Source organism: Salvelinus namaycush, chromosome 22 (genome assembly GCF_016432855.1).
Source record: "Salvelinus namaycush isolate Seneca chromosome 22, SaNama_1.0, whole genome shotgun sequence".
Lineage (NCBI taxonomy): Eukaryota > Metazoa > Chordata > Actinopteri > Salmoniformes > Salmonidae > Salvelinus > Salvelinus namaycush.
The window spans coordinates 28,712,099-28,739,980 of NC_052328.1; the positions used below are offsets into that span (position 1 = coordinate 28,712,099).

General features: G+C 43.5%; 1 protein-coding gene and 1 long non-coding RNA gene across 3 annotated transcripts; both read right to left on the minus strand.

Moving 5' to 3' along the window:
- Positions 1-1,510: 1,510 nt before the first annotated feature.
- Positions 1,511-2,389, minus strand: LOC120017868. 2 transcript variants are annotated; one of them, XR_005472148.1, is made up of 3 exons: positions 2,323-2,389; positions 2,007-2,066; positions 1,511-1,612 (listed from the first exon to the last, which is right to left on the minus strand). It is a non-coding gene; the product is annotated as an uncharacterized LOC120017868 (long non-coding RNA). The 2 variants fall into 2 exon arrangements; XR_005472147.1 differs by having other exon boundaries at positions 1,511-1,615.
- A 14,026-nt stretch (positions 2,390-16,415) lies between these two features.
- LOC120017443 (polymeric immunoglobulin receptor-like) lies at positions 16,416-27,677 on the minus strand. The gene is made up of 9 exons (XM_038960190.1): positions 27,565-27,677; positions 27,075-27,380; positions 26,330-26,665; positions 26,049-26,160; positions 25,498-25,592; positions 25,244-25,284; positions 17,225-17,305; positions 16,908-16,967; positions 16,416-16,520 (listed from the first exon to the last, which is right to left on the minus strand). Exons 1-9 carry the CDS (start codon positions 27,620-27,622, stop codon positions 16,500-16,502), a joined length of 1,110 nt encoding a protein of 369 aa, XP_038816118.1. The 5' UTR covers positions 27,623-27,677; the 3' UTR covers positions 16,416-16,499.
- Between the last annotated feature and the right edge of the window lie 205 nt (positions 27,678-27,882).

Here is a 27,882-nt window from a genome sequence, read left to right on the forward strand (position 1 = left end):
GCTGATACTATTGTAAGAAAATTACTGAATTTAGATGTGAAGTAACTATGCATATTAAATAGTTTATCGGGACCCAACCAGACTTAACTAAAGGGTTCTCTGTGTTGCAGTTTGTTGACTGACAGTGATGTGAACAGGCATCTCTAGTTCTCCCACTCTACACCAATACCAGTCAGTGTTCTCCATTTTCAGTCCACTCATAGTCACTGTTAAAGGGGCAGTGCAGTCAAAAACGTGATAAACCAGTTTTTCTATGATCGTTGCACACTATGAAGTTGAAATAACACTAATGCACTTTTGATAAATAAATCTGGAATTTCAGCCTGTTCAAGTTAGATTGGGTTTTTGGAGCACAGCATGAACTCTGCTCTTATTATTCTGACCAATGACCAGTCATATTTTATTTGCAGATGTATCCTCTTACTTTGACTGGGTAAGGGGTGGCAGGGTAGACTAGTGGTAGAGTGTTGGACTAGTAACCGTAAGGCTGCAAGTTCAAATCCCAAACTAAAAATCTGTTGTTCTTCCCCTGAACTGTTCCTAGGCTGTCATTGAAAATAAGAATTTGTTTGACTTGCCTAGTAAAATAAAATAAAAAACAAACTGGGGAGTCTGATCCCTTGTAGCAATCAGGACAGTGTTTATAAATAGATTCATATTTCTATCAACACACACACTTGATCAGACTGAGGAGTTCAATACTAAAAGGAGAATCAGGGAAAGAAATTATAAAACATATGCTGGAAGGTATTTTCATGAAATAAACAGTAATTTATTATACAGATGGTCATAATTTAACATTTGTATTATAAATATTGCATAAGGGCTTTAAGACTTTTCTTTTGGCAGCATCAGGGGTCTGCTTAAAGTTATTGATCTTCAATCTAAGCTACGCTACAGAAATACTCAGACATGAGCCACTAACACCCAGCCTGCACCACCTCATACCACCAGGGTTAGTGTAGTAACAGTGGAACTACCCACTGGGCACAGACGTCAGTTTAATGTCTAATTTTGATTTACATTTGGTTGAGTTGTCAACTAACGTCAATTCAACATTCATTTAACAAATAAACATCCTAATGGTCACAGACCTCACTGTCTTTAACTCTCTTCCTGATTCTGTTTGAATCCACATGCCCACCTCAGTGGTAGATAACATCTATGGTGTTCTACGGTCTAGTTTGAACCTAGTACATTATAATTTCAATAGATTGTGTATTCATCATCATATTTATTTTGTTACACTGCTCGTACATTTAATTTACACTCTAGATCATGATTGGTTACTGGCATTGGACATTTGACTATATACATGAGAGAAATAATATGAACATGTAAAAATCAAGAGACAAGGTGGAAAGGTGGATGGAACATAACTAATATAACAGATAGTGTATGTGGTGAAAATGAAAACAAACACAGCAGACTGTTTTCAGTAGTTTATTACACTAAAGGATAGAGGGGTCTTTCTGGGGTGGGTTAAGAGGTATGACAGAAGCATATTGGAGGCAGATAGATGATGTAACACAGGAGAGGGGAGTGTTCTGTCCTTCCAGTAAAAGGACTCAACCAAGGTCTTCTCAGTCAGTCACTATTGTGCTGCTGCCCTCTGCTGGAGAGGAAGTGAAACATTCAGTCACATTCTCCATTGTGACATTTCCACTAGATACAGATCTAGGATCAGTTTCCCCTCCTCCAACCCTAATCTTAATCTTGAGTGGGAAAAATTGAAATCTGACCCAAGATCAGTATCTAGGGGCAAATTCACCCTAAACCCAGGCACAGTCCACACTGTAATGTTATGGACACACATTGATAACAATGAGTTTAGCTGGTCACAATTTGATAACAACATTTTACATGCAGCAAAACAAATACACTGATAAAGATGTGTGTGGTTAAAGAGTGATGTTTACTACACATAGTAATGTAGTGTTGTCTGTATCTTTGTTGAGAGATCAGCATCATCTGGTACAACAGACAGAGGAGACACCAACACTGACCTGTGTGGTCACCTGTAGAGCTAGTGAGCTGTAGACCACATTATCATCTGGTTCTGCTGACTACAGAGGAGGAACAGGGAGAGAGGTGAACAGGGACACTTCTGTCATGATGGAGAGTACACTATAAAACACAGTTCTCAGTGAATTTAAAAGTGTAGACAGTTATAATTGTTATATGTCACATAAAGGTGATATATTAGGCCTACAGCTATAATGGTGACATAACCATGATTATATCAACACTGAGGAAACAATCACCTACTGTTGTTTCTGATAACATAATACTAGCTGAGGATAATCAGTAGAACAGCTTTACCTTGGTCTGTCCTTTTAGTTGGGCCTTGTGCTGGAGGATAACAGTGCTGTATGTGACATCATCATCAGCTTCAAGAAATGGATCCTGTTGGTAGAGAGACACAAATAACAAAAATGTATTGTTATATTGGTATAGTGTACATTTACCTATGCTTGTTCCAAGACAGAAAATTAGACTGGAAATACAATTATTTCCTAAACAGATGTACATTTGCCAAGGCTATGATGCTTTATGAGTAAAAGCAATAATGCTGTCTAAGAGTCGAGATGAGTGTAGCCATATGTTGACATTATCTTCTGTCCTGAACTGATCAGGCATCACATCACCATTGAGAGAGAGAGAAGCCCAGCTCACACTGGAGAGATGGAGGAGAAAGAGAGAGAGAGATGGAGGAGAAAGAGAGAGAGCGAGATGGAGGAGAAAGAGAGAGAGAGAGATGGGGGAGAAAGAGGGAGAGAGATGGAGGAGAAAGAGAGAGAGAGAGATGGAGGAGAAAGAGAGAGAGAGAGATGGGGGAGAAAGAGAGAGAGAGAGATGGGGGAGAAAGAGATGTAGGAGAAAGAGAGAGCGAGAGATGGAGGAGAAAGAGAGAGATGGAGGAGAAAGAGAGAGATGGAGGAGAAAGAGAGAGATGGAGGAGAAAGAGAGAGATGGAGGAGAAAGAGAAAGAGAGAGATGGAGGAGAAAGAGAAAGAGAGAGATGGAGGAGAAAGAGAGAGATGGAGGAGAAAGAGAGAGAGAGATGGAGGAGAAAGAGAGAGAGAGATGGAGGAGAAAGAGAGAGAGAGATGGAGGAGAAAGAGAGAGAGATGGAGGAGAAAGAGAGAGAGAGATGGAGGAGAAAGACAGAGAGAGATGGAGGAGAAAGAGAGATATGGAGGAGAAAGAGAAAGAGAGAGATGGAGGAGAAAGAGAAAGAGAGAGAGAGAGAGAGATCCCCAGCTCACACTGCAGAGATGCCAAAAATACTTTCACCCTGCCACCAAACAGCAGTTGATTGCAAGCATTTCGCGAGACTGTGCCTCAAAAGCTAATGTCTACCTGGCCACTATTCAAACCTGGATTTGAACAGCGTTTATGACTAGGTCCACCTCTACAAAGCAGCAATCCCAACTTTTGCCAGGACCCTGAAGGACGTCACCCTCAACCGTACCCCCAGCAACTCATACAGGAGCAACAGAGCAACGGACACCCCGCCCAGACCAGCGAGACACCCTCCCAGACCTACAAGACCCCCTCCTGAAAGCTGCACTTAGAGAACTCATGCCAAGATGACCTACACCCAGACCACAGCAGCACCAGCCACACCCCAACCAGCTAAGACCACCCCAAGCAAAACCTGGCCACAACCTTTATAGGTAACCCCCATTTCAGACCTATGCCCCTTCTGCCCACCCCATGCCCCCCACCCCTGCGGCAAGGACCTCAACATGACAGCAGAACATAAGCCCAGGCCGTGAGCAGAGCAACAGCCCAAACCACCGCTATTACACCCGCCCAAGCAACATCCTGCGACCAAAGAGGTACAGTTGAAGTTGGAAGTTTACATACACTTAGGTTGGAGTCATTAAAAATCGTTTTTCTACCTCTCCACAAATTTCTTGTTAACAAACTATAGTTTTGGCAAGTCGGTTAGGACATCTACTTTGTGCATGACACAAGTCATTTTTCCAACAATTGTTTACAGAGAGATTATTTCACTTATAAATCACTCTATTACAATTCCAGTGGGTCAGAAGTTTAAACACACTAAGTTGACTGTGCCTTTAAACAGCTTGGAAAATCCAGAAAATTATGTCTTGGATTATAAATTTCTGATAGGCTAATTGACATAATTTGAGTCAATTGGAGGTGTCCCTGTGGATGTATTTCAAGGCCTACCTTCAAACTCAGTGTCTCTCTGCTTGACATCATGGGAAAATCAAAATAAATCAGCCAGACCTCAGAAAAAAATTGTGGACCTCCACAAGTCTGGTTCATCCTTGGGAGCAATTTCCAAACGCCTGAAGGTACCATGTTCATCTGTGCAAACAATAGTACGTATGTATAAACACCATGGGACCACGCATACCGCTCAGGAAGGAGACGCGTTCTGTCTCCTAGAGATGAATGTACTTGGTGCGAAAAGTGCAGATCAATCCCAGAACAACAGCAAAGGACCTTGTGAAGATGCTGGAGGAAACAGGTACAAAAGTATCTATATCCACAGTAAAACGAGTCCTATATTGACATAACATGAAAGGCCACTAGACAATGTAGAAGCCACTGCTCCAAAACCGCCATAAAAAAACAGACTACGGTTTGGAACTGCACATGGGGACAAAGATCGTACTTTTTGGAGAAATGTCCTCTGGTTTGATGAAATAAAAATAGAACTGTTTGGCCATAATGACCATCGTTATGTTTGGAGGAAAAATGGGGTGGCTTGCAAGCCGAAGACACCATCCCAACCGTGAAGCACGGGGGTGGCAGCATCATGTTGTGGGGGGGATTTGCTGCAGGAGTGACTGGTGCACTTCACAAAATAGATGGCTTCATGAGGAATGAAAATTATGTGGATATTTTGAAGCAACATCTGAAGACGTTAGTCAGGAAGTTAAAGCTTGGTCGCAAATGGGTCTTCCAAATGGACAATGAGCCCAAGCATACTTCCAAAGTTGTGGCAAAATGGCTTAAGGACAACACAGTCAAGGTATTGGAGTGTCCATCACAAAGCCCTGACCTCAATCCTATAGAAAATGTGTGGGCAGATTTGAAAAAGCGTGTGCGAGCAAGTAGGCCTACAAACCTGACTCTGGAGGAATGGGCCAAAATTCACCCAACTTATTGTGGGAAGCTTGTGGAAGGCAACCCGAAACACTTGACCTAATGTCACGTCCTGACCATAGTTCTTATGTGTTTTGCTTGTTTAGTGTTGGTCAGGACGTGAGCTGGGTGGGAATTCTATGTTGTGTGTCTAGTTTGTCTGTTTCTCTGTCCAGCCTAATATGGTTCTCAATCAGAGGCAGCTGTCAATCGTTGTCCCTGATTGAGAATCATATATAGTTGGCTTGTTTTGTGTTGGGATTTTGTGGGTGATTGTTTCCTGTGTCAGTGTTTGTGCCACACGGGACTGTGACGGTTAGTTTGTTTTGTCATTTTGTATAGTGTCTTGTTTTGTGTTCATTAAATCATGGAAAATTACCACGCTGCACATTGGTCCTCAGATCCTTCTCGCCTCTCCTCGTCTGAGGAGGAGGACGACTTAGACTGCCGTTACAGAATCACCCACCAAACTCGGACCAAGCCGCGTGAGTACGGGCAGCAGCAGCAGCAGCGGCCCACTACACAGGAATCCTGGACATGGGAGGAAATTCTGGAGGGAAAAGGACACTGGGCTCACATTGGAGAATATCGGCGCTCTCGGGAAGAGATGGAGGCAGCTAAAGCCCAGGAGCGGTGGTATGAGGAGGCAGCACGGAAGCGTGGCTGGAAGCCCGTGAAGAAACCCCAAACATTTCTTGGGGGAGGCTAAAGGGTAGTGTGGCGAAGGCAGGTAGGAAACCTGCGCCCACTTCCCATGCTTACCGTGGAGAGCGGGAGTACGGGGAAACACTGTGTTATGCGGAAGAGCGCACGGTGTCTCCTGTACGTGTGCATAGCCCGGTGCGGGTTATTCCACCTCCCCGCACTGGCCGGGCTAGATTGAGCATTGAGCCAAGTGCCATGAAGCCGGCTCAACATATCTGGCCTCCAGTACGTCTCCTCGGGCCGGTGTACATGGCACCAGCCTTACGCATGGTGTCCCCGGTTCGCCAACACAGCCCAGTGCGGGTTGCCCTCCAGTCAAGTAGAAAACCTAAACAGTATTTTTGACCTTTCAGCTTCCCTATCAAATCTAAAAATGTCAAGCAGACAACCTAAGAAAATTAACAACAATGACAAATGGTTTGATGAAGAAAGCAAAAACCTAAGAAAGAAATTGAGATACCTATCCAACCAAAAACAGAAACCCAGAAAACCTGAGCCTACGCCTTCGCTACGGTGAATCACTAAAACAATACAGACATACACTATGGAAAAAGAAGGAACAGCACATCAGAAATCAGCTCAATGTAATTGAAGAATCCATAGAATCTAACCAATTCTGGGAAAATTGGAAACTCTGAACAAACAACAACACGAAGAGTTATCTATCTATGTGGCCTGCTGGAGGTCATTTTGCAGGGCTCTGGCAGTGCTCCTCCTTGCACAAAGGCGGAGGTAGCGGTCCTGCTGCTGGGTTGTTGCCCTCCTACGGCCTCCTCCACGTCTCCTGATGTACTGGCCTGTCTCCTCGTAGCGCCTCCATGCTCTGGACACTACGCTGACAGACACAGCAAACCTTCTTGCCACAGCTCGCATTGATGTGCCATCCTGCATGAGCTGCACTACCTGAGCCACTTGTGAGGGTTGTAGACTCCGTCTCATGCTACCACTAGAGTGAAAGCACCGCCAGCATTCAAAAGTGACCAAAACATCAGCCAGGAAGCATAGGAACTGAGAAGTGGTCTGTGGTCACCACCTGCAGAATCACTCCTTTATTGGGGGTGTCTTGCTAATTGCCTATAATTTCCACCTTTTGTCTATTCCATTTGCACAACAGCATGGGAAATGTATTGTCAATCAGTGTTGCTTCCTAAATGGACAGTTTGATTTCACAGAAGTGTGATTGACTTGGAGTTACATTGTGTTGTTTAACCTGTTAGGCGGGCTGTCCCGACATCGGTACACTTATGACAACATCCAGCTCAAGTGCAGGGCGCGAAATTCAAAATCTATTTTTTTTTAAATATTTAACTTTCACACATTAACAAGTCCAATACAGCATTTGAAAGATAAACATCTTGTCAATCCAGCCAACATGTCCGATTTTTTAAATGTTTTACAGAGAAAACACCACATATATTTATGTTAGCTCACCACCAAATAAAAAAGAGGACAGACATTTTTCACAGCACAAGTAGGATGCAAGTAGCATGCACAAGCCAACCTAACTAACCTAGAACCAACCTAAATAACCTAGAAAGAACTACCTCAGATGACAGTCCTATAACATGTTACACAATAAATCTATGTTTTGTTCAAAAAATGTGCATATTTTAGCTATAAATCAGTTTTACATTACTGCTACCATCATAGCTACAGTCCGAAATCGCACGGGAGTAGCCAGAGAAAATACAGACACCAACGTCAACTACTAATTACACATCATAAAACATTTCAGAAAAATATATGGTGGATAGCTAATGAAAGACAAAGATCTTGTGAAAAGAGACAATATTTCCGATTTTTGAAGTGTTTTACAGCGAAAACACAATATATCGTTATATTAGCTTACTACATTAGCTAGCACACAGCAGCATTGATTCTAGTCGAACGGTAGCATAGCACAGTTCGACAGATATATGAAAAAGCATCCCAAATTGGGTCCTTATCTTTGTTGATCTTCCATCAGAATGTTCTCCAAGGGGTCCTTTGTTCAGAAACGTCTTTATTTCGATCCAGAACGAACGATTTCCCTCTTGAATTAGCAAGCACACTGGCAGTGCGACGCTAACCTCTCCATCTTGACAAAATTCTTGCGTCGCATCACGTCTAAAGTCCAGAATAAATTTCAATAATATAATTAAAATATATTGAAAAAACATACTTTAGGATGATATTGTGACATGTATCAAATAAAATCGAAGCCGGAGGTCATATTCACCTTTAACGAGCGTTTTCCAGGAGCCGAGTACAGGTCCTACTTCGCGCCCAGAAAAAAAAAATAAAGTGCGCAAGTCTCACTCCAAGAGGTTGTGTTCAGTCCCTGGACGAGATATTCAAGTCCTTTCTGCTCTCACTTCCGCATGACACCCAGGGGAAGGCGTATGACGTGTTTCTACAGTCCTAAGTGACATGCCCTTTTATAGACAAGGTCTTGAAGAGAGACATCGATGTTGGAAATCTCACTTCCGGATAGGAAATGGGCTGTAAAAATAGTTCTGTTCCACTTAGAGAAATAATGCAAACGTTTTTAGAAACTATCCAATAGTAGTAATAATATGCATATTGTAAGAGCAAAAATTGATTAAGAGGCCGTTTGAAAATGGGCACATATTTTCCAGTTTTTCAATACGCCCCCTGCAGCCATAAGAAGTTTTTAAGTGTTCCCTTTATTTTTTTGAGCAGTGTATTTCAGCTTCCAGCTTTCTCTAAGGGCTCTTTGGGACCTAGAGTCACTCTATCATGTTACTCTCTACTGGAACATAGAGGCCACTAATGATTATCAAGATTCAATAATTGGGCGACATGCACCACATTTCCATTGGCAAAAATCTATATTTCAGTATATAAGAAACTATATCATGAATGTCTATGCTAGATTTGAGGGGTCATGTGCTACTGAGAAGTAGTGATGGGTACTAGACCAAGACCTCCACAGACTTTCACTTTAAACCAAGTTCATGTTTCAGGATTCTCCAGACCACAACCCAGTCTGATGTGATTTTACGTTCAACAAGAACACACTCTGTCTCTCTCTACCTTCTATACAGGAAATGATGGTGCCTGATGCTGTTGTTAACCATCACAAGAATATCTTTGTTGATGAAGCAGGCTTCAACCTGGCTAAAAGTTGTTGCCGTGGGTGGAATATCATCGGCCAACGGGAAACCGTCCAAGTGCCTGGACAACGTAGTGAAACATCTCCATGTGTGCAGCTACCTCTGAAGATGGTGTGGAGGACGTAGGCCATTACTTGGATCTTACAACGCTGCACACCTTATTGTGTTTCGTAATGAAATTGAGCAGACCTGTCAAGGTGAAGGGGACACCTATGTCATTGTGTGGGACAATGTCAGGTTCCACCATGCAGAGGTTGTTCAGGCATGGTTTCTGTCCCATCCCCAGTTTGTGACCCTATACCTGCCCCCATACTCTCCTTTCCTCAGCCCTATTGAGGATTATTTTCAGCATGGAGGTGGAAGGTGTACGGTCACCATCCCCATGAGAGTGCCACCCTCCTTCTGGCCATGGAGGAGGCAGGCTACGACATCAATTCAGAACAATGTCTTCATTGATCACACCTTTATTTACACATTGGATATTATGGAAAGGTAAAGATTTTCTGTCAATTTTGTTGGGTAATGTAAGTGTATTGCAAAATGGGAAAACAGTGTAATCTACTGTAATTTACAGTACTGTAGCATATTACTTTCAGGACTTCTAAGGGTGATTTGAAAGACATATCTTGCATTGTTTGCTATTGGATTAACTGGTAGTTAAAATGACTAAATTCATTATGTTGAGTTTTTGTGATTAAACCAATGTCCTCAGTACATTTCACAAAAAACGTATATTTTGAGTCAGTGGTTGTGTGGTTAGAGATGTTGACAATCCAAATGTCGCACAATGACAGGTTATGAATGAAAGACTGGCTGCATTACAAGGGTGACCAGTTTGGAGTTTTGAACTAAGAGTTGTGAAAATGTACCACATTCTTTCGAAAATAGCACCAAAAATAGGTCACTAATGATTACACAAAGAAATGTATAGAATTGAGATGGCATGAGCTACAGAGATGGAGTGATGACAGCGTTCCACTTAGAGATGAACCCTGGTCATAGACGCAGCTCAAAACCACAGATGCCCTCCAACCTAAACTGTTAAAGTTAGCTCAGGAAGCTGCTGTACCACAAGGCTGCAGGTTTCTGGTAAACTAACTCATGCTATGACATCTTATTAAACACTTGTTGTCTCCAACACAGCAAATAACTTTGATATATCAGAATGTCAGGTTTTCTTTCACAGAATTTGGTAACAGATGATCTTGAGAACAGTAAAACATGTCTATTAGAAAGTAAATTAAATATTCAACTAAAGCCGGAGAAGGTGAAGAAGATAAAGACATATACCGCAATGAAAAATGTGCAAATGCTAAATACATCTAGTTTCTATTCATCCTGTTTCACCTCAGAGTCGGGTTGCCCTGAACTTCACCACAGCAATGATGTTGCACAGGAAGAAGAGCACTGCATTAACAGTTTTCTGAAGGTAGAAGAATGTTCTCTCCCATCTGTAGAAGAACAACACTGCTTTGAGGACATGATACTCTGCAAATGTCAATCAGACATATTTATTTGTAGAATGAGGCATAAAGGGGACAATTCAATAAAACAACACAATTCATTAATCCAATAATTGAAATATAATAAATTACCTTTTTGCTTGTTGAGTACCGGTTAAAGAGGTGGTAGTGTACACTTACCCCTGGGCTCCATGGTGTGTGTGGTTGACTGGGGCCTGAGAGGTGGAAGAGGAGACAGCAGGATCTAAAGTTGTGGGTGAGGTCAGACAGATGTCTTGAGTGGTCTGCTTGTCTGTCAAGGTGCACCAGTTTCCGTATGTAATTTATTAGTGTTGAAGTGACACAATTTCAGCGTGATATATCAATGTTTTAAATTAACAAAATGACTTCAGTTGGATTCTGTGAATTTGAAAGACTCATTCCACTATTTTTGGTTATAACTGGTCTCTCATTACTTACTAATGATGGTGTCAGTCTGTGTTGTGGTCAGTTGATTAAAAGTGGAGATGATGATGGTGGAAGAGGGGGTAGGGGTGGTGGAGGAAGCAGGTGTGGTACTCTGTGTTGTGGTCAGTTGATTGACAGTGATATGAAGAGGCATCTGTAGGTCTCCTCTGGAACACCAGTACCAGCCAGTATCTCCCATTTTCAATCCATTCAGAGTCACTGTTAAAATGTGTCTGTTGTTGTGATCAATGGTCTGCTGTGATGTCACTGATGTTCCATCTAAAATCCCTGAATATCTCCCCACCAAGGGGACAGAGTAGATACCCATCTTACACCACAACCACTTCTTAACCACAGTGTTACTATAGTAACAACGGACAGTGACACTCCCTCCTTCTACTCCAGTCACTTCCTGTTGGTCCGCATAGAGTTCTGGAGTACCTGAACACAGAGGTACAGACACAAATTCACCAAAGGAGAAAAAACGCATGTCAAATCATGTACCCTGAGTGTACAAAACATTAAGAACACCTGCTCTTTCTATGACATAGACTGACCAGGTGAATCCAGGTGAAAGATACAATAATTTATTGATGTCACTAGTTAAATCCACTTCAATCAGTGTAGATGAAGAAGAGGAGACAGGTTAAAGGATTTTTAAGCCTTGAGACATTTGAGACATGGATTGTGTATCGGCAAGACAAAAGATTAGTGCTTTTGAACAGGGTATGGTAGCAGGTGCCAGGCGCACCGGTTTGAGTGTGTCAAGAACTGCAACGCAGCTTGGTTTTTCACAATCAAAAGTTTCCCGTGTGTATCAAGAAAGGTCCACCACCCAAAGTTTATCCAGCCAACTTGACACACTGTGGAAATCGTTAGAGTCAACATGAGCCAGCATCTCTGTGGAATGCAACTCAACATTAGGAAGGTGTTCGTAATGTTTTGTACCCTCAGTGTATACGAACCCTAGATTGCTGAAACTATGTATTGGTCAATGAGAGGCTTTGAAGCAACTGTCTGCCATATTGGTACTCCTCAGAAGGAGCGGTCTTCAACAGGAATGAATGGAATTCTACAGTGTTTCTACTTAATGTCTCAAAGATAATTAATACATGTATTTAAAGACACACTCCAGCTATTTTTTAACATTTCCTGTTGAGTAATAAAATCCCATGTACACTTAAGGGTAAAAAATAGGTTTTGAGCAAAATAGTGTTTTTAGTTTCAAGGTTTTGGTCAAATGGGAATCTGTGACGTCATCAGCCGCACCCTTGTGGGAACAATAGAGGAACGATGGACAACAAAAGAGGAAAGGTCCATCCCCCACTTGTGCCATGTCATGAGGATACCTGGACCATCTATTGAGATGTGATAAATGAGGTGAAAAGGTGACTGGAACGAGACTTTACGTATTTCTCTGTTGTAGTGAGGACAGAAATATTAGTACTCTCAAGAAATTTGATTTAAAATGTTTTTAAATGTTTTTTACTCCCATGTTTGTAAACATGCTTAAAACTATTATTGTGAAAGCTTGGATGGTCACTCTTTGCATCCATAGCTCTGTCTATGAATTTTAGTGGTTACATTTATCCAGGCTCATCCCTCATTACCTGTTCCTGGTAGATAGCTTTTGAACTCTCTTTCTTATTGGACTTAAAGCAATAAGGCAGAAGGGGGTGTGGTATATGGCCAATATACCACGGCTAAGGGATGTTCTTTGCACGACGCAACGCAGAGAGACTGGATACAGCCCTTAGCTGTAGTATATTGGCCATTGTGGTGGCATATTTCTGCTTTACCAAATGAGGAGAGTTACAAACTACACACCAGTCAGAGTTATACTTAAACTACATCTTTAATAATAATAAGCTTTGCAATAGTATTTGACTTTCAACAATTCACTATTTCTAATGAACCGTTGAGAAGTACCAACAGAAAAGTACAAAGATCTTTTATAGCCAAGATACACCCCTCTCAACTTACACTGACAAATCACAGATCTTAGGAAGAGTTCACAAAGAAAGACTTTGTAACATTTGCTATAACATTCGCTATAAATTATCGTTCAGTTTGGTCCCTCAGACAAGGTTCTAATCTCATTCCTGGTACTTCATAGTACAAAAACACCAACTCATCCAATGGCATATATCAATTATCAACTCTAGATACTCCCATCTCAAGTAAACCCCCTCTTGACCCCACTCCTGGACAAGCTCACTGAGGGGATTGAGCCTCTAGGTCATACACTATCCCAGGATAAGTGTAAGATTAGAGAGGACATACAATGTTTCCAGACACTGCCATACACCTCCCCCCAATGGGAAAAGGAGGGAGTGACTTGCGCACTGACATTGTGGAGACAAGTAATTGGTTCCCAATTAATCACGCCATCCCTTCACATGGTTTAAGAATAGGTAAAGACACATTCACATATGAAGACAATGTTCCATTTTGTCCTCTTCCCTTTCTGATATTCTGCATAGCACCAAGGACATGTGAAAGACAAGCCTGACCTTTCCCCTCTCTGTGCCCCAAGTGACTGAGCCCCAGCTTAGGGAAAAGTGCAACTGCCAACACTATAGTCCAAAAGGATACATTCTAATGACAAGTATCTCACATAAGCATATTATGCAAATAAAACATTAATTATCTATGTTACCCAACTAATTCTGATTCATCCGCCACACCATATACCACAAACCCTTCAGGTGCCTTATTGCTATTTAAAACTGGTTACCAACGTATTTAGAGCAGTAAAAATACATGTTTTGTCATACCCGTGGTATATGGTATGATATACCATGGCTGTCAGCCAATCAGCATTCAGGGTGGGAACATCCAAGTGTATATTAACTAATTTACAGCATGGTGATGGCACCATGGAATGCCACAACTCCGTCCCACCAAAACAGGCTGACATTTTAGGCTCTTTCCAAACAGCTCTTACACTAAAAGGGCATTAACATAATTTTCACAATCTCACAGTATTTCCCAACCTCATAGTTTGGAAATACAGTATATATAAAACACAGGAAAATCACGTTTTGGGCCTTTAAGGTGTCTGTAATAGAATATACTCCGCAAAAATGTGTGTAGACATTACTAAATGCATTTCTATATCTTCAGATAATGGCAGTGCAGTTGCTTCAAAACAGTGCCCCCTGTCAGTCATCTAGTGTTTATTCATCTCCTGTGGGCAGATACCGCCTTTTACTTCTGTGTTACTGAGATTAAGAGTTTATCAGAGGAGGATGGTGGCAGGAGCTATAGAAGGTTGGTCTCATTGTAATGGCTGGAATGGAATAAATGGAATGGAGCCAAACATGTGGTTTCCATTTGTTTGATACTGTTCCATTTATAACATTGTCCTCCTATAGCTCCTCCCTCCAGCCTCCTTTGGTGTTTATATATAACAGGATATAGGAGGATAGCAGCAGTGCACTGAACCATGAGACTTTATGACTTCATAAAAACATTTTACCTGTACCTGAGAGTCTGGAGAAGATGAGGAGGAGGAGGGAGAGATGAGGAGCCATGTGTGGTTTGTGTTTCTGTGTGGTACAAACTGTACACAAATGTATGTGTCAAGGCCGAGGCACCGACGACAATGACTCCTATACACATCACTGTCTGTACCCCTCTTTCTGCTTCTGTTTAAGTGAACATGCCCCTGATTGGCTGTAACAATACAGTCTGTGGATCAGTCAATACAATTGATATGATTTGATATATTCAAATAAATGAATTTACATTTTTTATTTATGTACTTTTTCCCCAATAAAGTTAGACCAATATCTCCTATACACAGCTGATCACGCATTCACCATGCACCTTCACATGAGGAGGACGTCCGTTCCACCGCTCTTCTGAAGTCAATCTAATTCTCCGGTTGGAACGTTATTCAAGATGTATGTTAACAAGATTCTAAAGATTGATTCAGTACATCGTTTGACATGTTTCTACTGACTGTAACGGAACCTTTGGACATTTCGTCATGTTATAGTGGTCGCGCTTTGTGACTTTGGAATTGTTTACCAAACGCGCTAACCAAAGTAGCTAATTGGACATAAATAACGGACATTATCGAACAAATCAAGCATTTATTGTGGACCTGGGATTCCTAGGACTGCATTCTGATGAAGTTCCTCAAAGGTAAGGAAACATTTATCATGTATTTTCTGGTTTCTGTTGACCCCAACATGGCGGCTAATTTGGCTATTTGTCGTCTGAGCTCCGTCTCAGATTATTGCATGATTTGCTTTTTCCGTAAAGTTTTTTTGAAACTTTGTTGGACCGGAACTACACGGCAGGACCTGGTCAATGACCTGAAGAGAGTTGGGACCACAGTCTCAAAGAAAACCATTAGTAACACACTATGCCGTCATGGATTTAAATCCTGCAGCACACGCAAGGTCCCCCTGCTCAAGCCAGCGCATGTCCAGGCCCGTCTGAAGTTTGCCAATGACCATCTGGATGATCCAGAGGAGGAATGGGAGAAGGTCATGTGGTCTGATGAGACAAAAATAGAGCTTTTTGGTCTAAACTACATTCGCTGTGTTTGGAGGAAGAAGAAGGATGAGTACAACCCCAAGAACACCATCCCAACCGTGAAGCATGGAGGTGGAAACATCATTCTTTGGGGATGCTTTTCTGCAAAGGGGACAGGATGACTGCACCGTATTGAGGGGAGGATGGATGTGGCCATGTATCGCGAGATCTTGGCCAACAACCTCCTTCCCTCAGTAAGAGCATTGAAGATGGGTCGTGGCTGGGTCTTCCAGCATGACAACGACCCGAAACACACAGCCAGGGCAACTAAGGAGTGGCCTAGCCAGTCCAGAACCTTGAGATGCTTCTTATGGAGCTGAAGGGAGCTGAAAGTCCGTATTGCCCAGCGACAGCCCCGAAACCTGAAGGATCTGGAGAAGGTCTGTATGGAGGAGTGGGCCAAAATCCCTGCTGCAGTGTGTGCAAACCTGGTCAAGAACTACAGGAAACGTATGATCTCTGTAATTGCAAACAAAGGTTTCTGTACCAAATATTAAGTTCTGCTTTTCTGATGTATCAAATAGTTATGTCATGCAATAAAATGCAAATTAATTACTTAAAAATCTTACAATGTGATTTTCTTGATTTTGTTTTAGATTCCGTCTCTCACAGTTGAAGTGTACCTATGATAAAAATTACAGACCTCTACATGCTTTGTAAGTAGGAAAACCTGCAAAATCGGCAGTGTATCAAATACTTGTTCTCCCCACTGTATATAGTACATTTTATTATTGCAGTACAGTAGTTATTATAGAGAGTAGCTATATATACTAAGATCTTAATACACGATTAGTGATTAGTTACAGGCATAGGACATTTAACTAGATGAGATCAATAAGATCATGATGTAAGAAACAACAGACAAGAGGAAAGGTGGATGGAACAACTAATGACAGAATGTGTTGATAATCAGAACAAACACAGCAGACTGTCTTCAGTAGTTTATTACACTAAAGAATAGAAGGGTCTTTCTGGGGTGGGTTAAGAGTTATGACAGAATCATATTGGAGGCAGATAGATGATGTAACACAGGAGAGGGGAGTGTTCTGTCCTTCCAGTAAAAGGACTCAACCAAGGTCTTCTCAGTCAGTCACTATTGTGCTGCTGCCCTCTGCTGGAGAGGAAGTGAAACCTTCAGTCACATTCTCCATTGTGACGTTTCCACTAGATACAGATCTAGGATCAGTTTCCCCTCCTCCTATCCTAACCTTAGGTGGGGAAAAAAATGAAATCTGACCCAAGATCAGCATCTAGGGGCAACGTCACCATAATCCCAGGCACAGTCCACACTGTAATGTTATGGATACACGCTGATAACAGTTAGGTTAGCTGGTCACAATTTGATAATACAGTTTTACATGCAGCAAAACAAATACACTGATAAAGATGTGTGTGGTTAAAGAGTGATGTTTACTACACATAGTAATGTGGAGTTGTCTGTCTCTTTGTTGAGAGATCAGCATCATCTGGTACAACAGACAGAGGAGACACCAACACTGACCTGTGTGGTCACCTGTAGAGCTAGTGAGCTGTAGACCACATTATCATCTGGTTCTGCTGACTACAGAGGAGGAACAGGGAGAGAGGTGAACAGGGACACTTCTGTCATGATGGAGAGTACACTATAAAAACACAGTTCTCAGTGAATTTAAAAGTGTAGACAGTTATAATTGTTATATGTAACATAAAGGTGATATATTAGGCCTACAGCTATAATGGTGACATAACCATGACTATATTAACACTGAGGAAACAATCACCTACTGTTGTTTCTGAAAACATAATACTAGCTGAGGATAATCAGTAGAACAGCTTTACCTTGGTCTGTCCTTTTAGTTGGGCCTTGTGCTGGAGGATGACAGTGCTGTATGTGACATCATCAGCTTCAGGAAATGGATCCTGCTGATAGAGACACAAATAACAAAAATGTATTGTTATATTGTTATAGTGTACATTTACCTATTGCTTGTTCCAAGACAGAAAATGATACTGTAAATACAATTGTTTTCTAAACAGATAAACATTTGCTAAAGCTATGACGTTTTATGAGTAACAGCAATAATGTTGTCTAAGAGTCGAGATGAGTGTAGCCATATGTTGACCTTCTCTGCTGTCCTGAACTGATCAGGCAGCACAGTGCTGTACATCACGATTGACAGAGAGAGAGAAGCCCAGCTCACACTGCAGAGATGGAGGATAAAGAGAAAGTGAAAGAGAAAGAGAGAGAAAGAGATCCCCAGCTCACACTGCAGAGATGCCAAAAATACTTTCACCCTGTCACCAAACAGCAGTTGATTGCAAGCATTTCGCGAGACTGTGCCTCAAAAGCTAATGTCTACCTGGCCACTATTCAAACCTGGATTTGAACAGCGTTTATGACCAGGTCCACCTCTACAAAGCAGCAATCTCAACTTTTGCCAGGACCCTGAAGGACGTCACCCTCAACCGTACCCCCAGCAACTCACACAGGAGCAACAGAGCAACGGACACCCCGCCCAGACCAGCGAGACACCAACCCAGATCTGTAAGACCCCCTCCTGAAAGACCTGCACTTAGAGAATCCATGCCAAGATGACCTACACCCAGACCACAGCATCACCAGCCACACCCCAACCAGCTAAGACCACCCCAAGCAAACCCTGGCCACACCCTTTATAGCCCCCCCCGTATCAGACCTAGGCCCCTTCTGCCCACACCCAAGCCGTGAGTAGAGCAACAGGCCAAACCCCCACTATTACACCCGCCCAAGCCCCATCCTGCAACCTAAGAGGTATGTATGAGATGCTCAACATGCTCTGCTCACACCTACTGTGATGGTCAGGGCCTAAACCACTCAAAAACAACACTAGACACTATGAAACACAAAGCATTAACTATCTCATCCTGGAATATACAAGGTCTGAGGTCATCTGCCTTTGTCCTAAAGAGCAGGAACCCAGACTTCAAAGAAATTAGAAATATAGACATTGTCATCCTACAAGAAACATGGTATAAAGGAGATGGATCAACTGGTTGCCCTCTAGGCTACAGAGAGCTGGTATTCCCATCCACCAAACTACCAGGTGTCAAACAGGGAAGAGACTCAGGGGGAATGCTAATTTGATATAGAGCAGACCTAACCCACTCTATTAGTCAAAAAAGGGAACATTTTACGTGTGGCTAGAAACTAATAATGAAATGATCTCTACAGAGAAGAATGTCCTTGTGTGCTACCTATATCCCCCCAATAGAATCCCTCTGCTTTAACGATGACAGATTCTCCATCCTAGAGGGGGAGATCAACAATTTCCAGTCTCAGGGACATGTACTATTCTGTGGCGACCTAAATGCCAGAACTGGACAGGAACCTGACACCCTCAGAACACAGGGGGACAAACACCTACCTGGAGAATTCCCTCCCACATATGCCCCCCTAGACACAACTACGACAACATAACCAACAAAAATGGGTCACAACTCCTGCAGGTCTGTCGGACGCTGGGTATGTACATAGTTAATGGTAGGCTTCGAGGGGACTCCTACGGTAGGTACATCTATAGCTCATCTCTTGGCAGTAGTACTGTAGGCCACTGAGTCTCTTAGATTGTTCACAGTCAGTCCACTGAGATCCCTATCAGATCAGAGCAAAATCACACTCCACTTGAACAGAGCTATGCTCAATCTTGAGGCATCAAAGCCAAAGGAACGGAATAATATTAAGAAATGCTATAGATAGAAGGAACGTAGTGTGGAAATCTAACAAAAAACTATTAGTCAACAACAAATTCAATCCCTTCTAGACAATTTCCTGGACAAAATGTTTCTCTGTAATAGTGAAGGTGTAAACTTGGCAGTAGAAAACCTAAACAGTATATTTGACCTTTCAGCTTCCCTATCAAATCTAAAAATGTCAAGCAGACAACCTAAGAAAATTAACAACAATGACAAATGGTTTGATGAAGAATGCATAAACCTAAGACAGAAATTGAGATACCTATCCAACCAAAAACAGAGACCCAGAAAACCTGAGCCTACGCCTTCGCCACGGTGAATCACTAAAACAATACAGACATACACTACGGAAAAAGAAGGAACAGCACGTCAGAAATCAGCTCAATGTAATTGAAGAATCCATAGAATCTAACCAATTCTGGGAAAATTGGGAAACTATGAACAAACAACAACACGAAGAGTTATTGTAATGGCTGTCCTCCTCCTCTTCAGACGTAGAGGAGGAGTAGGGATTGGACCAAAGCGCAGCGTGATAATTTGACATAATGATTTTATTAAAGAAAAGACGAAAACCGAAAACACTTGAAATGATTACCAAAATAACAAAACGAACGTAGACAGACCTGAACTAAGAACTTACATATAACACGAAGAACTCACGAACAGGAACAGACTACATCAAACGAACGAACAAACCGAAACAGTTCCGTATGGTGCAACATACACAGACACGGAAGACAATCACCCACAAACAAACAGTGTGAACAGCCTACCTTTATATGGTTCTCAATCAGAGGAAACGTCAAACACCTGTCCCTGATTGAGAACCATATAAGGCTAATTACAAATGACCTAAACATAGAAACACAAAACATAGAATGCCCACCCCAACTCACGCCCTGACCAACTAAACACATACAAAAATAACAGAAAACAGGTCAGGAACGTGACAGAACCCCCCCCCCCCCATGGTGCGAACTCCGGACGCACCACCAAAAGTCTAGGGGAGGGTCTGGGTGGGCATCTGTCCACGGTGGCGGCTCAGGCTCTGGGCTCGGTCCCCATCCCACCATAGTCAATCCCCGCTTTCGTATCCCCCTCTCAATGACCACCCTCCAAATAAACCCACCTAAATTAAGGGGCATCACCGGGATAAGGGGCATCACCGGGATAAGGGGCAGCTCCGGACTAAGGGGCAGCTCCGGACTAAGGGGCAGCTCCGGACTAAGGGGCAGCTCCGGACTAAGGGGCAGCTCCGGACTAAGGGGCAGCTCCGGACTAAGGGGCAGCTCCGGACTAAGGGGCAGCTCCGGACTAAGGGGCAGCTCCGGACTAAGGGGCATCACCAAGATAAGGAGCAGCACCAAGATAAGGAGCAGCACCGGGATAAGGGGCAGCTCCGGACTGAGGGACGGCGGCTCCGGACTGAGGGACGGCGGCTCCGGACTGAGGGACGGCGGCTCCGGACTGAGGGACGGCGGCTCCGGACTGGATGGCGGATCCTGGCTGGCTGGCGGATCCTGGCTGGCTGGCGGATCCTGGCTGGATGACGGCTCTGGCGGATCCTGGCTGGATGACGGCTCTGGCGGATCATGGCTGGATGACGGCTCTGGCGGATCATGGCTGGATGACGGCTCTGGCTGGTCATGGCTGGATGACGGCTCTGGCTGGTCATGGCTGGATGACGGCTCTGGCTGGTCATGGCTGGATGACGGCTCTGGCTGGTCATGGCTGGATGACGGCTCTGGCTGGTCATGGCTGGCTGACGGCTCTGGCTGGTCATGGCTGGCTGACGGCTCTGGCTGGTCATGGCTGGCTGACGGCTCTGGCTGGTCATGGCTGGCTGACGGCTCTGGCTGGTCATGGCTCGCTGACGGCTCTGGCTGGTCATGGCTCGCTGACGGCTCTGGCTGGTCATGGCTCGCTGACGGCTCTGGCTGGTCATGGCTCGCTGACGGCTCTGGCTGATCCTGTCTGGCGGAAGGCTCTGGCTGATCCTGTCTGGCGGGAAGGCTCTGGCTGATCCTGTCTGGCGGAAGGCTCTGGCGGCTCCTGTCTGGCGGAAGGCTCTAGCGGCTCCTGTCTGGCGGAAGGCTCTAGCGGCTCCTGTCTGGCGGAAGGCTCTAGCGGCTCCTGTCTGGCGGAAGGCTCTAGCGGCTCCTGTCTGGCGGACGGCTCTGAAGGCTCATGGCAGACGGGCGACTTTGCAGGCTCATGGCAGACGGGAGGCTTTGAAGGCTCAGTACCGACGGGCAGTTCATGCGGCGCTTGGCAGACGGACAGTTCAGACGGCGTTGGGCAGACGGGCAGTTCAGGCGCCGTTGGGCAGACGGGCAGTTCAGGCGCCGCTTGGCAGACGGGCAGTTCAGGCGCCGCTTGGCAGACGGGCAGTTCAGGCGCCGCTTGGCAGACGGCAGACTCTGGCCGGCTGAGACGCACTGTAGGCCTGGTGCGTGGTGCCGGAACTGGAGGTACCGGGCTAAGGACACGCACCTTCAGGCTAGTGCGGGGAACAACAACAGGGCACACTGAACTCTCAAGGCGTACTATAGGCCTGGTGCGTGATACCGGCACTGGTGGTACCGGGCTGAGGGCACGCACATCAGGGCGAGTACGGGGAGAAGGAACAGTGCGTACAGGGCTCTGGAGACGCACAGGAGGCTTGGTGCGTGGTGTAGGCACTGGTGGTACTGGACTGGAGACACGCACCATAGGGCTAGTGCGTGGAGGAGGAACAGGGCTCTGGAGACGCACTGGAAGCCTGGTGCGTGGTGTAGGCACTGGTGGTACTGGCCTGGAGCGGGAAGGTGGCGCCGGAAATACCGGACCGTGCAGGCGTACTGGCTCCCTTTAGCACCGAGCCTGCCCAACCTTACCTGGTTGTATGCTCCCCGTCGCCTGACCAGTGCGGGGAGGTGGAATAACCCGCACCGGGCTATGCACACGTACAGGAGACACCATGCGCTCTACTGCGTAACACGGTGTCTGCCCGTACTCTCGCTCTCCACGGTAAGTACAGGGAGTGGGCGCAGGTCTCCTACCTGACTTCGCCACTCTCCCTTTTAGCCCCCCCAAGAAATTTTTGGGGTTTACTCACAGGCTTCCTACCGCGTCGTCGTGCTGCCTCCATTCGCCGGTATCCCTCCTCGCACTGCGCCAGAGAATCCCAGGCGGGCTCCGGCACTCGCCCTGGGTTGATCGCCCACCTGTCGATCTCCTCCCACGTAGTGTAGCCCAGATCCTTCTCCTGCTTCCGAGCTAGCTCCTCGAAACGCCGCCTCTCTGCTTTCGCTGCCTCCAGCTCAGCTTTGGGGCGGCGATATTCTCCTGGTTGAGCCCAGGGTCCCTTTCCGTCCAATATTTCCTCCCAAGTCCACGAGTCCGGGTTCTTTGGTCGCTGCTGTTGGTTCCTCTCACGCTGCTTGATCCATGGTTGGTGGGTGATTCTGTAACGGCTGTCCTCCTCCTCATCAGACGAAGAGGAGGAGTAGGGATTGGACCAAAGCGCAGCGTGATAATTTGACATAATGATTTTATTAAAGAAAAGACGAAAACCGAAAACACTTGAAATGATTACCAAAATAACAAAACGAACGTAGACAGACCTGAACTAAGAACTTACATATAACACGAAGAACTCACGAACAGGAACAGACTACATCAAACGAAAGAACAAACCGAAACAGTCCCGTATGGTGCAACATACACAGACACGGAAGACAATCACCCACAAACAAACAGTGTGAACAGCCTACCTTTATATGGTTCTCAATCAGAGGAAACGTCAAACACCTGTCCCTGATTGAGAACCATATAAGGCTAATTACAAATGACCTAAACATAGAAACACAAAACATAGAATGCCCACCCCAACTCACGCCCTGACCAACTAAACACATACAAAAATAACAGAAAACAGGTCAGGAACGTGACAGTTATCTATCCAAAACTGAGATGTATGGATAAACCACTTCTCCAATCTACTTGGCTCTGTAACATCGAACAAACAGCAAAAACATATACATGATCAAATACAAATCTTAGAATCCACTATCAAAGACTTCCAGAACCCACTGGATTCTCCAATTACTTTGAATGAACTACAGGACAAAATACAAACCCTCCAACCCAATAAGGCCTGCGGGGCTGATGGTATCCTAAATGAAATAATAAAATATACAGACCACAAATTCCAATTGGCTATACTTAAACTCTATAACATAATCCACAGCTCTGGCACATTCCCCAATATTTGGAAACAAGGACCAGTGGTGTAAAGTACTGTGTAAAATACTTTAAAGTACTTCTTAAGACTTTTTTGGGGTATCTGTACTTTTCAACATATATATCATTCAATTGGCGAGGGCACTGGAACAGTCTGCAGCACCCGGCATCACCCTACTAGAATCTGAAGTCAACTGTTTCGTCTTGATCTGGTGTTTCTGTCCCCAACCAGGGAGGGCCTACATTAGCACCTAGATCTTCTGCACAGATTCTGTCAAACCTGGGCCCAGCTAGTACATCTCAGTAAGACAAAAAATAATGGTCTTCCAAAAAAGGTCCAGTTGCCAGGACCACGAATATCAATTCCATCAAGACACCGTTGCCCTAGAGCAAACAAAAAACTATACATACCTTGGCCTAAACATCAATGCCACAGGTAACTTCCACAAAGCTGTGAACGATCTGAGAGACAAGGCAAGAAGAGCCTTCTATGCCATCAAAAGGAACATCACATTTTACATACCGACTTGGAGCTAGCTAAAAATACTTGAAACAGTTATAGAACCCATTACCCTTTATGGTTGTGAGGTCTGTGGTCCGCTCACCAACAAGAATTCACAAAATGAGACAACACCAAATTGAGACTCTGCATGCAGAATTCTGCAAAAATATCCTGTGTACAATGTAAAACACCAAATAATGCATGCAGAGCAGAATTAGGCCGATACCCGCTAATGATCAAAATACAGAAAAGAGACGTTAATTGTACAACCACACAAAAGGAAGCGATTCCCAAACCTTCCTAAAAATAGCCATCACCTACAGTCCCCTCAGCAATCTGGTCCTGGGGCTCTGTTCACGAACACATACAAACCCCACAGAGCCCCAGAACAGCAACACAATCAGACCCAACCAAATCATGAGAAAGCAAAAAGATAATGACTTGACACATTGTTAAGAATTTACAAAAAAGCTGAGCAAACCAGAATGCTATTTGGCCCTAAACAGAGAGTACACAGTGGCAGAATACCTGACCACTGTGACAGACCGAAAATTTTTGAAATATTTAACTATGTATAGCCTTACTATTGAGAAAGGCTGCCGGAAGCTGACCTGGCTCTCAAGGGAAGACAGGCTATGTGCACGTGTATTTGGGAACTTTTGTGAGTGTGATGTTTACTGTAAATGTTGTATTGTTATTTCACTTTGTTTACTATCTATTTCACTTGCTTTGGCAATGTAAACATATGTTTCCCATGCCAAAAAAACAAAACAAAATGTAATTTAATTGAGTTAGGAGAGAGAGAGAGAGAGAGAGAGAGAGAGAGAGAGAGAGAGAGAGAGAGAGAGAGAGAGAGAGAGAGAGAGAGAGAGAGAGAGAGAGAGAGAGAGAGAGAGAGAGAGAGAGAGAGAGAGAGAGAGAGAGAGAGAGAGAGAGAGAGAGAACGAACGAACGAACGAACCCCGGCTCACTGCAGAGATGGAGTGATTGGTTCTAGTCCAAGATATCCACAGACCAAGACCAGTTTATTCAGTTTGTACCTGCTGTGCTGTTTCTCTGGTGTGGGTCACTGTGCTGTATGTAATGTCCTCCTCAGGGTCAGCAGACTGCAAAGAAATAAATAACAAAGAGGAACAGGCCTTGTCTATTTACCACCTAAACCACAGTTTGTTTCAGATGTATGTTTAGTGAACTGACAATTTCCTGTTATCTGTCTTGTTAAAAGTATTTTTCAACATATTGAGAACTATAAGAGATTGGGTTCCATTAGAATATGGGAAATTTTTGTCAACTCATTGATAATCAACTGAAGAGGTAACGAGTCAAATGGCAGATGATCCCAGATTTAGAACAGAAAAGCAGATTGTTGAAAAGAATAAAATTAAATAAGTGTATCCTACCACTGAGTTGTTAGTTGTCTGGTCCTTGGCCTTATTGTCCTCTGGAATAAATAGAGGGAGATGTCAAATACTTCTGAGTTTGTTATAGTACAATAATACCTCTGAATAGATTTCTTAAAGACAATTCCTCCAAATATTTTCTGTCATTCAAGATAAATCACAGGCAAGAAATATACTGTTGGTCACGATATTAATACATTTAGTATTTTCTAAACTATTCTCCTTTTTTATAATCACATAAAATGACTACTTACTATGCTTTCTCCACATCTTCCATGTTACTAGGATACCAGCTGTCACCACCACCAACATGCCCAGAGAGATGAGTAGGACTTTCACATCTATGGACCTGATGGATTATATATAAAACATTCAATTAAAAATACAATTAAAATAGATCATTATTAATTGATAATTTGTTGTATGCACTTGTTGTGATGAATGGAACAATTATTTATCTATTCACATGTGTGGAAGTTGACAATGCAAATGAAGAGATGATATGACTATTATTGAGATTATTATTATTATTATTATTATTACTTTACAAATAACGTTTTTTGTGTGCGTGCAACTTGTCTTTGCAAATAAGTGAGAATAACACCAACATTGCTGCTACTTTTCACAAGGCAACCACAGAGATGTTCTTCTACCCAAGAGGAAGTGCTAACAGTCTCTATATGCATTTAGGGAGGGTGTTTGGTTATCATTAACTGTTGTAGTGTATGATGGAATTGTAATGTTTCTCTGTGTTCATATTATCTAACAATATGTGGGATAATACAGCTGAAGGAGTGATAATAACCTCTGGTGGACTTCCTCCATGTTCCCCTCAACTCCTTGACTTGTGTTGTCAGTCTGAACAGGCTCAGCAGTTGGAGAGGCAGAGGGTTGTTGAGGGGTTGGATCTTGGGTTGCTGTGAGGTTAAACAACAATAGCATCAATGAAGTTAATGGTAAACCAGATAGTCAGGTTGTATAGCAACATCACATTCATAGTTAATATTACAATCAGTTCCAGATGATGCCAGTGGATAAAACAAAGTGAATCATATTGATCATAAAGTATGTGATTGATCTACTAACTTGAGGTCATCTTAGAGGTTCTCTGTGTTGCAGTTTGTTGACTGACAGTGATGTGAACAGGCATCTCTAGTTCTCCCACTCTACACAAATACCAGTCAGTGTTCTCCATCTTCAGTCCACTCATAGTCACTGTTAAGGCTTTTCTGTTGTTGGCTTTACTAGTCCGCTTTAATGTCACTGATGTTCCATGTAAAGTCCAAGAATACCACATCACACAATCACCACCCATCCTGCACCACTTCATATCTCCAGAGTTACTATAGTAACAATGAACAGTGACACTCCCTCCTTCTACTCCAGTCACTTCCTGTTGGTCCACATAGAGTTCTGGAGTACCTGAACACAGAGGTACAGACACCATAGAAAGAACTCAGCAGCAGACCTTTATATCTAGTAGGTGTATGACCTTTATTCTCCAAGTACATTTACACATTGTGTTACTTGGTGATATGGTGCTGCTTGTGATAGTCAACGTTGAAAGACACAATGCAGACAGTGGACTTTAAACAAAGTTTACACCAACATCTACATATAGAAAATATAAAATAGACATATACCTACATTCCTCAGGTCAACTTGAACAATAATGTTAATACCAGTTACAAGACAAGGAACTAGTTACAAGGAAATGAAACGAGATCACCAGTCATGTAGTTTGTGGAAGCTGGCATTTTCTGAGTGTCTCATCATTACTGAGAACTTCCTATTCTACTTTACTGATTTGTAAGAGTTGCAGGGATCTTACCTGTAGTGACAAATAGGTAGAACCATTGTATCATGCTATCTATTCCTCCATTGATCTCCACAACACACCTGTAGGTATTAGAGTCCTCTGGCTCCAGATCAGTCAGGATCACAGTGAAGACTGTCTGGGTGATGTCATCAGAGACTGAGGCCCTATCAGTGCTCTTAGGATGGTCAGTGCGTACTACAGAGGAGCAACGAGTCCAATCATACCCTTTACACCAGTATTTCACATGGTTTATGTAATACTGATCATAGCTACATGGGATGGTGATGGAGCCTCCGTCCTGCACAGACACATGCCTCCCTGTGGACATATCAACACAAAACACATTTAGGTTTGAATACAATAGAATCTGCTCTGCAGAAAACAAAACCCCATTACTTATAAACTATAAAACAGCTTGTTAATGATTGAGATTTATTACACAGTGTTTACGATGAATTGACCCACTGGACTTCAGACCTTCATAGAAACATGTTTCACATACCTGCTGAGACTCTGTAGAAGATGATGAAGAGGAGGAGGAAGGAGAGATGGTTAGCCATGTGAGGGTTTGAGTCTGCATGTATTATTAAATGTTATCTGAGCATAAATGTGTGTCAAGGAACAAGGCACCAGCCAGAATGACTCTACTTCCTAGTGTTAACAGACTTCACTGTCTGTAACTCTCTTCCTGCTTCTATTTGTGTGTACATTCCCCCCTCAGTGGCAGACATTAACTATTGCATAAAATGGACTAATTTAGCCCCATAATCATAGTCACTAAAATATATTTCAGCTTTCTCTAAGGGTTTTGGGAACAAGA

What these genes read in the sequence shown, in the direction of transcription:
- LOC120017443 (XM_038960190.1), bottom strand. Translation starts at nt 27,622, where the DNA reads ATGGCTAACCATCTCTCCTTCCTCCTCCTCTTCATCATCTTCTACAGA. An exon ending in AACTAAAAGGACAGACCAAG is followed by an intron (nt 16,968 to 17,224) that starts GTAAAGCTGTTC and finishes CCTCCTCTGTAG; the next exon opens with TCAGCAGAACCAGATGATAA. An exon ending in CTCTACAGGTGACCACACAG is followed by an intron (nt 16,521 to 16,907) that starts GTCAGTGTTGGT and finishes CTTCCTCTCCAG; the next exon opens with CAGAGGGCAGCAGCACAATA.